The sequence below is a fragment of the Ricinus communis genome, chromosome 6 (genome assembly GCF_019578655.1).
Source record: "Ricinus communis isolate WT05 ecotype wild-type chromosome 6, ASM1957865v1, whole genome shotgun sequence".
Classification (NCBI taxonomy): Eukaryota; Viridiplantae; Streptophyta; class Magnoliopsida; order Malpighiales; family Euphorbiaceae; genus Ricinus; species Ricinus communis.
Window position 1 is genome coordinate 14,428,464 of NC_063261.1, and position 16,354 is coordinate 14,444,817.

General features: G+C 31.6%; 1 protein-coding gene across 2 annotated transcripts; it reads left to right on the top strand.

Moving 5' to 3' along the window:
* The first annotated feature begins 3,497 nt into the window (after positions 1–3,497).
* LOC8282053 (protein transport protein SEC31 homolog B) lies at positions 3,498–15,976 on the top strand. Of its 2 annotated transcripts, XR_007216239.1 has the most exons (23): positions 3,498–4,121; positions 5,064–5,118; positions 5,224–5,346; positions 7,243–7,339; positions 7,428–7,464; positions 7,576–7,681; positions 7,770–7,827; positions 8,059–8,156; positions 8,267–8,386; positions 8,634–8,676; positions 9,627–9,736; positions 9,816–9,943; positions 10,082–10,637; positions 10,834–10,926; positions 11,364–11,549; positions 11,627–11,840; positions 12,246–12,358; positions 12,463–12,729; positions 13,740–13,865; positions 13,948–14,224; positions 14,747–14,985; positions 15,097–15,331; positions 15,702–15,976. XR_007216239.1 is itself a non-coding variant. In XM_048375404.1 (22 exons), exons 1-22 carry the CDS (start codon positions 3,805–3,807, stop codon positions 15,196–15,198), a joined length of 3,465 nt encoding a protein of 1,154 aa, XP_048231361.1. In that variant the 5' UTR covers positions 3,498–3,804; the 3' UTR covers positions 15,199–15,575. The 2 variants fall into 2 exon arrangements, 1 of the variants encoding a protein (XP_048231361.1); XM_048375404.1 differs by lacking the exon at positions 15,702–15,976 and having other exon boundaries at positions 15,097–15,575.
* The last annotated feature ends 378 nt before the right edge of the window (positions 15,977–16,354 follow it).

Here is a 16,354-nt window from a genome sequence, read left to right on the forward strand (position 1 = left end):
TTGAAATATTTTAACATTTTGACATATATGTTTATTAAACATGTGTATATTCACATATAAGTATTTAAATATTATCGAAAAATTAAAGTTTAGATGTATGTTAGATTAAATTAAAAGCTATAGTCGTTTAAATATTAAATGAAATTCAAGTGTCTGTCAAATTAAATCAAAATTTAAAATATTAAACTAATAAAAATTAAATTTATATGCATAAATATATATTTAGTTAATAAATTTAGAATAAACTAGATAAATGTCTGTCCTATGGGCAGTTAATTTTAATGCTAATAAAAATTATAAAATTACAAAAATTAGAAGTAAATAATGCCATATCACAAGAGATTTAGCAAAATACTAAAAATGTTAATTGATTATATAACTATATATATATATTATTGAATTTTTTATTGGATATATAAATATTTTATATTTTTTTGAATTTTTCAAATACTTATTAATTTTATGATGATAAATTCATTAACTAAAAAAAGTTTATTCTCCTTTTTATATGATTTAGTAGTTTTTTCTAATTTACACTATTTAATTTTTCTTGTTTTGCTATATTCATAACATTTACATAAAAGTAAATAAATAGGATATCTCATAAAATTAAATAAACTAAACATTATAATAATATAACGAGTTGAATTAAATAATTTTGTTATAACTTGATTTAATATTTAATTATTTTATCTATTTTTTAAATATTTTTTTATGATTTAGTATTTTATATTCTTAAGTATATAATTCAATAATTTGTTTTTACTTTACAGGTATAAAAGTAAGGATATTTTATATTATTTTTTTATTTACTAAATTATAGAAAAATAATTTTTAATTAATTGAGTATTTACTTGAAATTGAACCATATTGAAATAATTTCATTAGAATATGAAAAGATAAATTAATTGTGTAAAAAAGTATAATATTATAATTAAAAAAATTATTTTTTGATTGGTAAGATAATTATTCAACTATGAGAATAGAAAAAGTTAAAAGAATCTAATAAAAAATTGAAATTATAAAGAAGAATTTAAAGAAAGAAAATAATTATTAGATATTTAAAATTTATAATTAAATATTGTATATTGTAATACAATACTTGAAAAAGAAATTATATAAAGTGAGAGTTATAAATAATAATTTAAAAAGATATATGAATATGAAATAATTAAATATCTTACTTAAGTTGAATTTTAAAAATAATAAAAAAATATTAAAATAGATTAATTTCTTAAATAAAAAAATAAATTTAGAAATCATATGATATGCCACGTAAGATGAGAAACAATATTATTTCTCATATGTATATATATATATCAAACCATTTGTAACTAATTAAGCTTACTAACTTTAAGAGCTCATTAATATCAAACAATCACTTATCAAATAAGAGCTCCTTCACTTTTTTTCATGGCTTTTCTAATTCCTAATTGTTGCTTGAGTTACTCTTTAGCAATGTCCACAAATCTATCCTACCACAATTTCTCTATATTATTGTCACCATCAAATGCTGTCATATTTAGCTTCTATTACTCTCAAGCACCTCTTTCTTTTATGTGATTAATGTTTGCTCTTCTTAATAAAGTTAAAATTCTGCACAAAGATAATCTTTTATTACAACTTTATAAAAGACTAATGCTTATCGGTTCTTTGGATAAAAACAATAGTTTAGGCTCTTGATTTCAAATGATACAAAAACCTGTCAGAAGCAAAATCTTTTAATATGCTTATTTTAAACTTTTCTTTTACTGGAACTCCAAAATATAATGATTTATTGGTAACTGAAAATCTATATATATATATATATATATAAACAACACTTTCAACTGAAAATCAATTAATAACTATCATTTTTTGATTTATTTTAATTAATTTTATTATTAAATACTCCCATAATAAAAGAAATACTTACATTATTAACTATATATAACTTTTTATTTAAAATTTTTATTTTTTATAAAATAAATGAATTTTTTTCTTTATATTTTTCTTAATGCTTATAATATTATATAACATATATATATACTCACATTCATTCTAAAATTTTATTTCTATTCAAGTTGAAATGATGTATTTATTGTATTTTTTATCAAATCAAATCAAATAGTATAATTATAATTATAATTATAATAATAATAATTATTATTATTATTTAAATTAAATTACTTTACATACGATTATTTATGCTAATACTTACACAATATGTTAAACTACTTATCGTTTGAAGTATTCAAATAATATTACTCAATAAATCATTTTGGCTAATGGATATTTATTAATAATATTTAAATTAATAAATTTAATAATTAAAAAAATTTAAATTTCTCTAAATCAAATAGTATAATTATAATTATAATTATTATTATTATTATTATTATTATTATTTAAATTAAATTACTTTACATACGATTATTTATGCTAATACTTACACAATATGTATATGAATTTTAAACTACTTATCGTTTGAAGTATTCAAATAATATTACTCAATAAATCATTTTGGCTAATGGATATTTATTAATAATATTTAAATTAATAAATTTAATAATTAAAAAAAATTTAAATTTCTCTATATGTAATATATTATTTTCATTTGATATCTTAAAATTATTCTATATATTTTATTATTGAAATGGAAAGTAATTTTATAATACCAAGTCGCTTACAATATACATAAATAAATTTTCACATATCATATATAAAATATTTTATATATAAATATATTTTTGATCTTTTACTAAGTTCTTCTAATATAAAATCATTCAATTTTATGATTTTATAATTTTTATTTTATTAAAATGAACCAACCAAAGAGCGGGCATATATCTATTATACTATAGAAAGAGAAAATAATATTAAAATATTGCTTTCTATATATATAATAATTTAAATTCTATTTAGGCTTAAATTAATTCTATATATTTGTATTTTAAAAAAATCGGATTTAAATACTTCTATAATGTATATATATTGGAAAAATTACTATTTTAAAAATTTGAAGAATAAAAAAAATATAAATAAACATAAAAATTGATTTTCTATTTTTATTTATTTATTTTAAAAAATTTATATAATTTTTAAAAATATTATGTTTCATTTAAATCTATAAAAAATTTTATTTTATTTAAAAAAAGGACATGAAAGAGAATATAAATTAGAAATAATAAAATTAAAAGAGATATTTTGATATTATGAAATATATTGATTTACAAATATGAAATTTATTTTTAAATTCTATCTATTTTGTTAGAATTTCATACTATTAGCACTGACTCGCCTACCACTATGTCTGAAGCATATAAGTTTTAGATTTCAAATAAGTTTTATAAATTTTAATCAAATATTATGTAAATACTTTTAGTTATTTCTTCTAATTTTCATTATCTTTAAAGAAGGAGTTTAAATGTGTAAGATAACTAACAACGTACACAATCATAACCCACATCGTCCAAGTTTAAAAAAATAAAAATAAAACAAAAGGAACAAAGTTTTCACTGCCATATCTCTCTCTCTCTCCCTCCCACAAATAAATGAAAACAGAAGTACGTCGCGAGCGAGAGAGAAAGAAAGCAAGCACAAAAGTGTAAAAACTCACTTTCTTCAGTTTCAAAATCAGAATCCCTAGGGAAACACACAACCAAAATTTGCAGATCAAAACCCTAATTTCATCAATCAAATTTCCAATTCTGGATCTTCACATTCTCAGATCCGTTTTCTCTCTCTGTAATTTATGCATTAGGTTTTTATAGGGAGTTATATTATTATTATTGTTATTGTTATTTTTTTTATCTTTTATTAAGTATGGCGTGTATAAAATCGGTGAACCGATCGGCGTCCGTGGCACTGGCGCCGGACGCGCCGTACATGGCGGCAGGAACAATGGCAGGAGCAGTGGATCTGTCGTTTAGCTCATCGGCGACACTTGAGATCTTTAAGCTTGATTTTCAATCGGAAGATCATGATCTTCCATTTATAGGCGAATTTCAAAGTTCTGAGAGATTTAATCGTCTTGCTTGGGGTAAAAATGGATCTGGGTCGGACCAGTATTCTCTTGGTCTTATTGCTGGTGGGCTTGTTGATGGTAGCATTGATATTTGGAATCCACTTTCTCTGATCCGGTAATTTGTCTTTTCATTTATAATTGAATCACTGTTTTGAGTTGTCGTTGGGGTAAAATTATGAGTAAAGGAAGGGAAAATTCGGGGATTGCATTGAGATCTGATTTTTCAAAAGTAAATTGAGTTAGTTTGTATTGAATTCAATTTGGTTAATGGCAATAGCTTTTTGTCTACTGTTTATGAATGTGAAATTGGTTATGTTCAATCAGGTATAGGCCCTATATATTTAAGTATGCTCTGATTTGATTAAATTAATGTCATCTGCAACTGGTAGGTTTTGTTGAATTTGATTATTGAGAATGCAAGTAATTTAGGCCCTATGTCATTTGTGGAAGCTGATTTGTCAATTTTTCTTATTATTTCTTCCCAATTTCATATAATTGTGGATTCATTTGAGGTTTTGAATGGAATCATGGGAAGGAAACATAATTTGGAGTTACTTCTGCTAGGAAGTTAGCTGGATAGTGCCAATTATGTATAATTGAACAATGATGTGATCCAATTTGACTTTTATTTCTTTTCTTTTAATAAAATTGGATTTGAGTTTATTTTATGGGAAAAAAAGTTGAACATTGAATGGGATTTAGATAGTTTGCTAAATGGGGGATGTATGCTAGAATTGGATGCTGTGCATGTACAGCCATTTAGATGGTGTCAAAATTGGTCGCTGCTATTATCTTTGCATTTCTGTATTCGTGTGGATTTTTGTTGAACTAATCTTGCAGACATAGAGCATTACAATGACCCCTTTCCTACTTTTGACTGGTACTTCGTTCAGCTTAAAAGTTAAAGTTCTCTACCTCTTTAAATTCATTGAAAAATGTGAAAAATTAGTATCCATTGCATTGTTTAGTTGCCTTTCTTTATGGAAGAAGGAGTGGGTGTATGTTATTCCCTTTGTTAAATAAGTCCTAATTTCGTCTATTTGCAATTCTGTCCCAGTCCTGAGGCTACTGAAAATGCTCTTGTTGGACATCTTTCAAAGCATAGAGGGCCTGTAAGTTCTCTTTTGCAATAAACTGTATTCTTATTGATTGACTCTATATTCTTTTAGGCATATGATTTTTTCTTGGCTTGACTGCTCCATTTCTCTCTATTTCAGGTTCGTGGTCTTGAATTTAACACCTTCACTCCTAATTTACTTGCATCCGGTGCTGATGATGGTGAAATTTGCATCTGGGATTTGGCTGCTCCTACAGCACCTTCTCATTTCCCACCTCTAAGGGTATGCTAAGCATGAATTCCCTATTTGTTAAAACTTTTGTGTGAGCATGAATATTTTTATTTTAAATTGACATGTTACTTGAATTTAAGTCTCACCAGTAATAAGAAACATTATATGATGTAAACTCCCATGACTCTGTAAATTTTAAAAGGTGTAGGATATAGTGTTCATTCTTCTTGCTGGAAAAGTTGCTTCCCATGAGGGCATTTTGTTTTTCCCTTCATTTCAATCACTTTCAGGCTATTTCTAGGAAGTATTATTTGCTATTGGAGCAGCTATATTTCTGATGCCTCCTCTTGTACAATTGGTTCTGCACAAGTACCTGAGAAGAGTTGTGCAATGATTTTAGTTGCATATCTTCAACATAGACTTTACTGGGGATAAGTTAAATCTTTTGTTATTGCTACTGGAATAAGCACATTTGCCTATGGCTTTATTTTTTGTTTTTGTTTTTGTTTTGAATCCTTAATCAATTGGAAACTATCACCAAAATAGTCTAGGATTTGGATTCTGCTTGATCAACTTTCAAAAGAATTTTTTTCTGGAAAAGTAAGGCAGGAAACAGAAAGGACTATGTACTAGATTGTGGATGATTAGAAGGCACAAAATAGTAGAAACATCTGATTGCTGATATGAGGTTAATTTGGGTTAGTTATGCAACTGAGAAGAAGTACCTTGGAAGATGAGCTTGAATCAATTTTTATTGCACGCCAGAGGGTTGAATAACATCTGTTCTTCTGGTATAGCAGTATTATACTTTTTGAGGTTTAATGTGATAGACTATGGCCTCATTGCAATTGTGATTTGGTAGGCAAAGTAGGAAATAGAAAACCTTAAAGAGTCCTGCCAAGGTGTTTTACAATTCTTGCAGTTGCTTGTATGAGGGTTTAGTATTTTGAGGTAATGGTAACGTGGCCTGGAAACCCTCCTAAGAACTTCTAAATCTGCCAAGCAGAAGCTTTTCTAAATGATTTAATAAGACTCGGTCGAAAGTAAAAAAAATTCTGATAGCAGAGAACCAAACGGCTCCTCAGCATTAAGGAATTTAAATTGTTATAGTTACATGGAGCCCTCTTATGTTAAATTTATCATAACTATTTGCAATCTCACTGAACCCTCCTAAAACTGTCACATTCATCTGGTAGATTGTGCTGGAGCTAAGTGGGATGTGCTATTGGAAATTTTAAATTGCTATTTGATTTTCAAACTTGCATTTGTTGCAGGATGATAAAAGATAAGCTACTATATGAGCTGCTTGATGGAATTTCCTGATATATGAAATAAATCTTTGGAAAAGATAATTGGCATAATGAAGAAATTTTTTGGTGATGTTGTATGGCTAGTCTTGCTTCTCAAGGTGGCTGTCTTTTTAGTCTCACCCTTTGAAGTGCATATGCAAATCCTTATGATGTTTATTTTTAGCATTCCTAGTTATTTAGGTAGAAATGGTGCTGCATTTGCATGATTCTATAAAATCCGGGCATGTCATTGTTGTTGCCCTTTCTTTAATGGATTGTGGTAATGCCTAGTTCAGTTTGAGACTTGCTTATGATATTGTAGTAGAGATGGGGTTGAAGTGCTTATGATATTATAATGGAGGTTTAATGGGGAATATTGCTTCAGCTGTGGCAAATTTATTATTTACAATGCTATTTATCATATTGCTGTTGTATTGGCCTTGTTCATTAGCTTAAACTTTCTTTGGCAGATATCTTTCTTCTGCTCTTGGTTCCTGTTTTCTTTTTCCTCCCTGACTGTTCTCTTTCTTTATCTTTTTCTCCTTTTTGGTTGAACTCCACTAGAATCCTCTTCCCTTGTGCTTTCACTCTTGGGTTTTGGCTAATTAATAATTGTTATTAGTTTTACTTCATTAAATCTAATTAATTTATTTTGCAGGCTAGTGGTTCTGCTGCTCAAGGAGAAATTTCTTACATCTCTTGGAATAGCAAAGTTCAACATATTTTGGCATCCACTTCCTTTAATGGAATAACTGGTGAGGGGCAAAATGTGTTTAGTCATTATTAATTATCCATTGATTACATGATTTAAGTTTGGAGCACTGAATATTTTGCATTTTGCAGTTGTGTGGGACCTAAAAAAGCAGAAGCCAGTTATCTCGTAAGTTGCTTGGCCATTTAATTGTACCAATCATTTGCTCATATTTGCATGATGCTTTTATAACTTAATTATACATCGTTGTAAACTGATTCTGTGTCTATAAATTAACAGTGTTGAGGATTCAGTTAGAAGGCGGTGTTCTGTTTTACAGTGGCACCCTGATGTTGCCACTCAACTTGTTGTTGCATCTGATGATGATAGTTCTCCTGCCCTGCGGGTAATGGCATTGCAGATGACAGTATTATTTAGAATTTTGATGTGCAATAAATAATCTAATTAAAAGTTCGTAAAACTGTTGCAAGCAGCTGTGGGATATGAGGAACACACTGACACCTGTGAAAGAGTTTGTGGGGCATACTAAGGGTATGTATCATCAGTTTTAATTCTAGATGTTAAATATGTTCTCTTATATGTGAAAGAGCTTGGAACCCAGTTCGAAACCATCATCCCTAGATTGTTATTTCATTTGTTTGTGATTTTATATGTCCTTGTTTTATCTGAAGGTTAATGCTTTAGTTCCTCAAAACCCATCATGTAGGAAGTTATTGAATACTTCTGATATGTTGGTTTGTTGTTGACTAATGTCTTTTACAGGTGTAATTGCAATGTCATGGTGTCCAAATGACAGTTCCTATTTGCTTACCTGTGCTAAAGATAATCGAACTATTTGCTGGAACACTATAACCGGAGAGGTAAAGTTATTTTCTCTGGCTTTGCTAGTCACGGGACTCCTGGCTTTGGTCATTTTCTTATTGTGACTTCTTGTTGTTATGGTGGCACTTTGTTTCTAAATTTTCTATAGATTGTCCGTGAATTACCTGCTGGCTCCAATTGGAACTTTGATGTGCACTGGTATTCAAAGATACCAGGAGTTATAACAGCATCTTCTTTTGATGGAAAGATCGGGATTTACAACATTGAGGTATACATTTATTCTATTTATCTTCTGGCCAGCACTATGTATATAACAAGTCCTGCAAAATGCGTGTTAGTAACTGGAAATTGCACTATAGTGGGCGTGCATAACAACTGTAGCTTAACTAAATTTAGACTGCTCAAATACCTCTTACTGAAAGAAGAGTTTGAACTTGGAACTGGAAAACATGTGGAAAGGAGGAGAGATATAGCGAATATTACTTAAACATCTCGTCATGTATCTTACTGTGCAGGGGTGCAGTCAATATGTTGCTGGGGAGAGTGATCTTGGAGCAGGTAATGTTGTTAAGTTAGAAGGCACTGTGAATTTATATATTTACTGTAACTTCAATCAGCAATTTGGGAGTGATCAGTCATTCTGAATTTATTTGGGTCCATTTATCATATAATTACACTTGATTATAATGCTATGTTGAGACTGGATGGGTTACATCTTTGTTTGGCTTTATCATTACGCTTCTCTTCTTGCTCCTAAATGATGGTGTGCAATTTTAATTTGGAGATTGGTTATGTGTTGGCTGATAACAGTTCAATCTTGGCTTTCAGTTCTAAAAGTTGGGTGAAAGCTTCGATCAAACTAAGGCTAGTAGGACCTGGTAGCATTATTGTTTGGCTAAAGTGTCATAGTTCTATTTTCACAAGAAATCTAATATAGGGTTGAAAATTTATTGATGAAAAATGTTAACATCTTACGATACTAATGCTCAGTGATATCGTTCTCAAATATAGTCCAACGAAGAAAATATTTCATTTTTAATTACCATGCTTTGTGCAGTACTTCTTGCGGGGAAGTTATTTTCTGCTGGATCAATGGAGCTGTAGTTCTCAACTTCTTTTTTTTTTTTTGAAATAAGATTTAATAATTTTCAAATGATTATCAAAGTAATGACTAGTAGATTAGTGTTGTTTCTCGTGCATAATGCAAAGACCGTTCTTGTTTTCTCTGAGAAGTTTGAATTAGCCTCCCCCATTTGAATTTTTCTGGCGTTGAAAGTAAAATATTTTCTTCTAGAGTTAGTTCCCTGCTAAAAAAGGCATTCTTGTAATAGGTCCTGTCCTTGGTAAAAGATATTGCCAAATATCTTTCCTATTCTATGTTTGAACATGCATTGAGGACTGTTGTGTCCTGTTTATTTTTTGTTTAATGCTGTGCTAAAATATTATCTTGTTTTCATAATGCTTTCTACTTCTAATATGACTTTTTTTTATAAAAAAAATAATTTCAGCTACACTAAGAGCTCCAAAATGGTATAAGCGTCCAGCTGGTGTGTCTTTTGGCTTTGGGGGAAAGCTTGTATCATTTCACCCCAAGTCTTCTACAGCTAGTGCTTCAGAGGTATGCTTTGTTTGTGGGATTGCTGTTTTGTTCCTGCATTTCTTATTTTTTGATAGACTTTTTTGCTATCTTATGCCAGGTTCTTTTGCATAACCTGGTTACAGAGCATGGTTTGGTCAGTCGGTCATCTGAATTTGAATCTGCCATACAAAATGGGGAGAAGTCATCACTGAAAGCATTATGTGAGAGAAAATCTCAAGAGTCCGAGTATGTGTTCTTTTACGAGCAATGGTTTAATTATTTTAATCTTTTGAGTAAGAATTGTAATTTTTCTTTCTTCACCATCTTATACATCTAGCAAATTGACCTGTTGCACATTCTGTGTCTGGTCATTTGTCATAACAGGTCAGAGGATGACCGTGAAACTTGGGGCTTCTTAATGGTCATGTTTGAAGAAGATGGGACAGCAAGGACAAAGATGCTTTCCCACCTTGGTTTCAGTGTACCTGTTGAAGAGAAAGATGCCCTGCAAGATGATATCTCCGAACAAATAGATGCTGTTCGGCTTGATGATACAGCAACAGATAAAGTGGGATATGAGAGCGTTAGAGAGGCCACTGTTTTCTCTGCAGATGATGGGGAAGATTTTTTTAACAATCTCCCAAGCCCCAAAGCTGACACTCCACATAAATCGAGTGATAACTTTGGCACTGGAAATTCTGTCCCTCAGGCAGAAGAACCAAAACTGGAACCAGATGGAGTGGAAGAGAGTTCTGATCCATCATTTGATGATAGTATTCAGCGTGCTTTGGTTGTGGGTGACTACAAAGGTGCTGTTGCACAGTGCATATCTGCAAATAAAATGGCTGATGCTTTAGTTATTGCTCATGTTGGTGGTACTTCTTTGTGGGAGAGTACACGTGATCAGTACCTTAAGATGAGTCGTTCACCTTACTTGAAGGTAGCTTAACTTTCAGCCTTCTTGTCTCTGTTCTTTAACCATGATAATTTTATTATCTTAATTGTTTTCATGGAGCCCTGCTATTTGTTTTGTATGTAGATGTATTTATCTCTATACATACCTTGGATGACTAGCATTCCACTTCATGCATCATTTAAGTGGATTTCACTAAACACTTAATCATTTCTACTTTCAGATTGTTTCTGCAATGGTGAACAATGATCTGATGAGCCTTGTAAACACGAGGCCTCTCAAATACTGGAAAGAAACACTTGCTCTTCTCTGTACGGTAAGTTTTTGAATTTTTATCTTGTCAAACATATGATATTCCTTAGCTTAATAACCCCTCTATTTGAAGTTAAGGTTCACTTGAGTTGTTGATTGGTTTTCCTCTTTTGTCTTATCTTAAAAAAAATTTCGTGCTCTTTTTTCCTCTTGTGGATCATTTCGATGAATATTACAACTTGCTAATGGAATAGCAGTGACTACACATGACACGGCACCTACAGATGCATTTAGTGGCAGGCAATACTATAGATCTTTTTGATTCTCTCTGTGAACTAGACTATTTTCTTTCCTGTGTATATAGTACTCTTGCAACTCGCAAGTGCTATTCATGTGATGTTATTTGAACATTGTGTGATTTTGGCCTTTTCTTTCAGATTTGTCTGTGGCATATCATTTGTACAATGTATGTGATCTTGTTTAATTGTTATGAATAATCAGTTTGCACAGAATGAGGAATGGAGTCTGCTATGTAATTCACTCGCATCAAAACTAATGGCTGTCGGAAATACTTTAGCTGCTACTCTGTGTTTTATCTGTGCTGGAAATATAGACAAAACTGTTGAAATTTGGTCAAGGAATCTGACATCTGAGCATGAAGGGAAGTCATATGTTGAACTTCTTCAGGTAAGCTTGCATCAATAGAAGGATACACCATTCTACCTTCTTTGTAGATTCTTGATAATTTGTTTTGGTTCTTTTAGGATTTGATGGAGAAGACTATTGTCCTTGCTCTGGCAAGTGGTCAGAAGCGATTTAGTGCATCTTTATGCAAGCTTGTTGAGAAATATGCTGAAATTTTAGCCAGCCAGGGCTTGTTAACGACAGCAATGGAATACTTGAAACTCTTGGGATCTGATGAACTGTCTCCTGAACTTATAATTTTAAGAGATCGTATTGCCCTCTCTACAGAACCCGGTACGTCCTTCACTAAACTACTCCATTCCTAGACTATTCATTTTCTGCTAAGCATATTTCACATTTTATAGGTGACAGTTGCATGTCAAACTTTTTACATAATATTACGCATTTGAGGATGACTGTCTGTTGAATTAAACTTTGTATTCAATATCTTTGGCATTTAAAATTTTCCTTCTTTATTTGGTTAGTTCCTTAAGTTGTGTGAACATATTCCGAGTACGAATTGAAGTCAATGTTTGTAGATTGTTGATAGAGCATGTAATAGAATTTCTACATACATTTTTGGTATTAATATTAGGAGCTACGCTGTGGCCTAACCTTAAGTGTTGGATCATTGTCTACACTGCCTTCAGGATGAATATAAGTTGAATAATATGATAGTATGATTTGTCCATGATGCAGAGAAAGATGCCAAGACTACGACTTTTGGCATCTCCCAACAGCCAAGTGGGTCAATGTATGGTGCTGAGCAATCCAGCTATGGTCTAGCTGATTCGTCTCAGAACTATTATCAGGTGGTTCTCTAACACTTAGCTTGTCTCTGATATTTTCTTTTATTCTTATAGTAGGATACGATGCTGTTGACTTTTGATGACACTTATTTGTTGAACTTGATTAGGAAACACCAACATCACAAGTGCATCAAAGCATTCCTGGAAGCCCATACAGTGAAAATTATCAACAGTCTCTGGGCCCTTCATATGGAAGAACATATGGTGCTCCTGCACCATATCAGCCTGCTCCGCAGCCTGCACCGTATCAGCCTGCGGCACAGCCTGCACCATATCAGCCTGCACCACAGCCTGCACCGTATCAGCCTACACCATATCAGCCGGCCTCACAGCCTGGAATGTTCATTCCATCTCAAGCACCTCAGGTTCCTCAGGTATTTTGGCTTGTGGTCATTTTGATGTAGAACATGCAGCTAATTAGGTAGGGCAATTTTTATGTTAGGGTTAAGAGTTTTTCCTATTTGAAATAAAAAAGGAACAAATTTATTTCTTTCATTAGTGCTTAAGTGTTATTTCTTTTGCTGTACAGTCATATATGGTAAAACATTATCATCTGAGAGAACCAAATCTCAATAGTCTTACATCTCTAAATTAATCCCCAATAATTAATAACCTCGAACATTTAATAAAATGTTATGTAACCAGCGCGGAGTTCTATAGGCATAATTTAATATTTCTGCTATCTAATAATTAATAAAAATATGAAAAAGAAAAAGCAGAATCTCGTTCTTTAGAGAAGCATCAATCTGGAGTGGCTTGTTTTTCCCCAGTTTGCGTGCCTTGGAGTACCTAATGAGCTACAACATAGGTGGAGTTTGAAAGTTTGATAAGAAGGAAAACAAGAGTGAAGGCCACTAATATATTTTTGTTACAAACGGGTTGCTATCATCCATATCTTCTTTGCCTTCCTCTTCATAATGGTCTTCTCATATTATTTGCATTTAATTTTAATTGGGTATATGTACTAACCTTGCATTTGATTTTTTTTTAATTGGAGATATGTATCAAATTCATTGGTAATTTACAAACAATAAATATACAAGGCTTAAGTTAGCATGATAAAGAATTTCTAACTGTCTGGAAGTATGTGGTGGCATTAGTAAGTATATGTGGTATTTTTTAAGTAGATCTTCTACAAATTAATAACCTCCACTAATTGATAAATTACTGTGCAATGAATCATATTAATATAGAGAGGTTAAATTGTAGTTACTCAGGAATAGCTAATTTGCATGTCGATCTAGAGCTTTTGGCTCGAAGCTTGAGTTCATTTGAATGTATGTTCGATTAGTTTTCAAATATGTTAATTGGAATATTACCATACTTGTGCAGTTAACTCGTCTAATTACATTTTACCTTATCTTAAAATTTGTTTTCCTGTTAGGCAAGTTTTGCTCCACCTAATGCTGCCACTCAGCAAGCTGTGAGGACTTTTGTTCCTTCAGATGTCCCTATTTTGAGAAATGCAGAGCAGTACCAGCAACCCACATTGGGTTCTCAGTTATATCCTGTATGTAGATATGGAAGTTTACAAATTGAATGTTGCAAACAAGACTTGTGATGATATATTAATTCTTGTGTGCGTATTTCAGGGGGCTGCTAACCCTACCTATCAGCCTGTACAACCTCCAGCTGGTTCACAAGGCCCCATTACATCTCAAGTGGGTCCAATTCCTGGCCATAAACCACAGGTTGTGGCCCCCGCTTCTACACCAATGGGATTTAGGCCTCTAACAAATTCTGGGGTTAGACCTGCAATAGGTTCAATGCAACCTCCCAGTCCTACTCAGTCAGCAATAGTACAGCCAGCTGTGGCACCTGCTGCACCGCCAACAACAGTGCAGACGGTTGATACTTCAAATGTACCTGGTATGACTGGAAGTCCTCTCTCGTTTAAAAATTGTTTCCTCACATTTTTCTTTTATTTATTGGGTTTGTTCTACTTCTAGTCTTAGATAAGATTGGGATTGGCTGCTTTAGTATTTGAAGTATATTCCTGATGTTTCATACTGTACTGGGACTGGCATCAGACTTCAGAGCCTATTTGATATGAGAAATTGATTTGAATGTATGCTCTGGTTTGGAAATGATGCATCAATTAACACAAATGAACGTACATATAGTCATTGTGGGGGTCTTGTTACATTGTTGCAGAAGCACTAAGGCTCAACTGGAAAAGGGTCTAATCATCAAGATGTCTTGCCAGTATGAATATCTTGATAATTTATTTTTTCAACGAGTGGCTGTTGAAAAAAACTGTAATACAAGTATTTATTAGATAAATGTTTTGGAACCCAAATTAGATGTTAGTAATATTTGTTGTATTAGTTGCTTTTAACCAATATAATGCTTTGCAATAAAGGCAACATGTTTGTGCATATTCTGCTGCAGCTCATCATAGGCCTGTCATTACGACATTGACGCGACTTTTTAACGAGACATCAGAAGCCTTGGGAGGTTCACGTGCAAATCCAGCCAGGAAGCGTGAAATAGAAGATAATTCAAGGAAAATTGGTGCCTTGTTTGCCAAGCTCAATAGTGGGGATATATCAAAAAATGCTTCCGATAAGCTTGTTCAGCTTTGCCAGGCATTAGATAAAAATGATTTTAGCACAGCCCTCCAAATCCAGGTATGCTATTTGAAATCAGGAAGTAATTACGTTTGGTGTATTCTTGAATAGATAAATATGAATATAGGTCTCTCTGTCTTACAAGTGTTATTATTCTTGGGCATGAAACAGGTACTTCTCACAACAAGTGAATGGGATGAATGTAATTTCTGGCTAGCAACACTAAAAAGAATGATCAAGACAAGGCAGGGTGCAGGTGTGAGATCAAGTTAAAGCAGAAAAAGCATCCAATTTCTGTGTTCTCCACTTGGTATTTATGATTTAACTGGTGGTAATGCTCCATGGATGCTGGTTGTTAGTTTCTTCGGTGTACACAAGAACATCTTTTTTACACTGCGACTACAGGGTATTGGATCATAGACCTACATTCCTCCTACAAAAATGTCGACAACAGAAATATCTCAAGCAATTAGCGAGGATAGTTTCAGGAAATGAATGAACTTGTTGCCAATTGGTTTTTGACTTTGAAATTTGTAGTATTGATTGACTATTGAGAAAATATAGAGTTTTGTTTTCTTAGCCCACCAACGTCTTACAGGTCCAATTTTTTGGTGCGAAGTTAAATGGAATTATGAAATCTGTTGGTGTCACCTTGATTGGTTTTTTTTTTTTTTTTTTGTTGTTGTTGACATTACCGTCAGTTGTATTGCCTGTGATTTATCTAAAATGAACATTCAGAAAGCTCTAATACACATAATTTATCTTGAATTTTTCAGTTCAGGAGCTCCCTCAACCCTCTTCTTCTTCTCTACTGCCAAATGGCCAAGGATTCTTTGTCCTCCCCTGAAGCATCTGGTAAAGACCCATCATCATCAAAGTGGAATATTGCATCTCGTACGTACAGCCTATAGCTTTACCATATTTTACTGTCGCGTTTAACTGTTCATATGAAATTGTAGTTTGGCATATTGCTGTAAATGAGGCGCACACAGAGATGTATGGTTTTAGTCATTCTTCCATAATCAAATGAAGTATTTTAAGTACTTGAAAATCTGGGAAGGGGAGTATTTTAAAGGGAATTGTTAACAAAACCAGCTGGCCTTTCGTTTAATTATCTTGCTATGTTACAGAATTTTAACAGCCCAGAGTCAGAGATTATTTTTCATTTGCATTTTTTAATTTTTATTAAAAATAAATACTTTTTATTTTTATAGACAACTTGTAAAATTTGTAAAATATCTTTACTTGCTATCATATAATTTTTTTTTTAATTTTCTATTTAGATAATAATTCAAGTATAAAGGATAAATTTTGAAATAAATGAAGTGAAAAAAAAGTGAATTCTTATTTAAAGAAAAATATAAAAAATATGTTAGTTTTTTTTTTAAAAAAAATTTAATTATAATTTTAAAAATATGAAAATTTATTT

What these genes read in the sequence shown, in the direction of transcription:
- LOC8282053 (XM_048375404.1), top strand. Translation starts at nt 3,805, where the DNA reads ATGGCGTGTATAAAATCGGTGAACCGATCGGCGTCCGTGGCACTGGCG. An exon ending in GGAGAGTGATCTTGGAGCAG is followed by an intron (nt 8,677 to 9,626) that starts GTAATGTTGTTA and finishes AAATAATTTCAG; the next exon opens with CTACACTAAGAGCTCCAAAA. An exon ending in CATATGTTGAACTTCTTCAG is followed by an intron (nt 11,550 to 11,626) that starts GTAAGCTTGCAT and finishes TGGTTCTTTTAG; the next exon opens with GATTTGATGGAGAAGACTAT.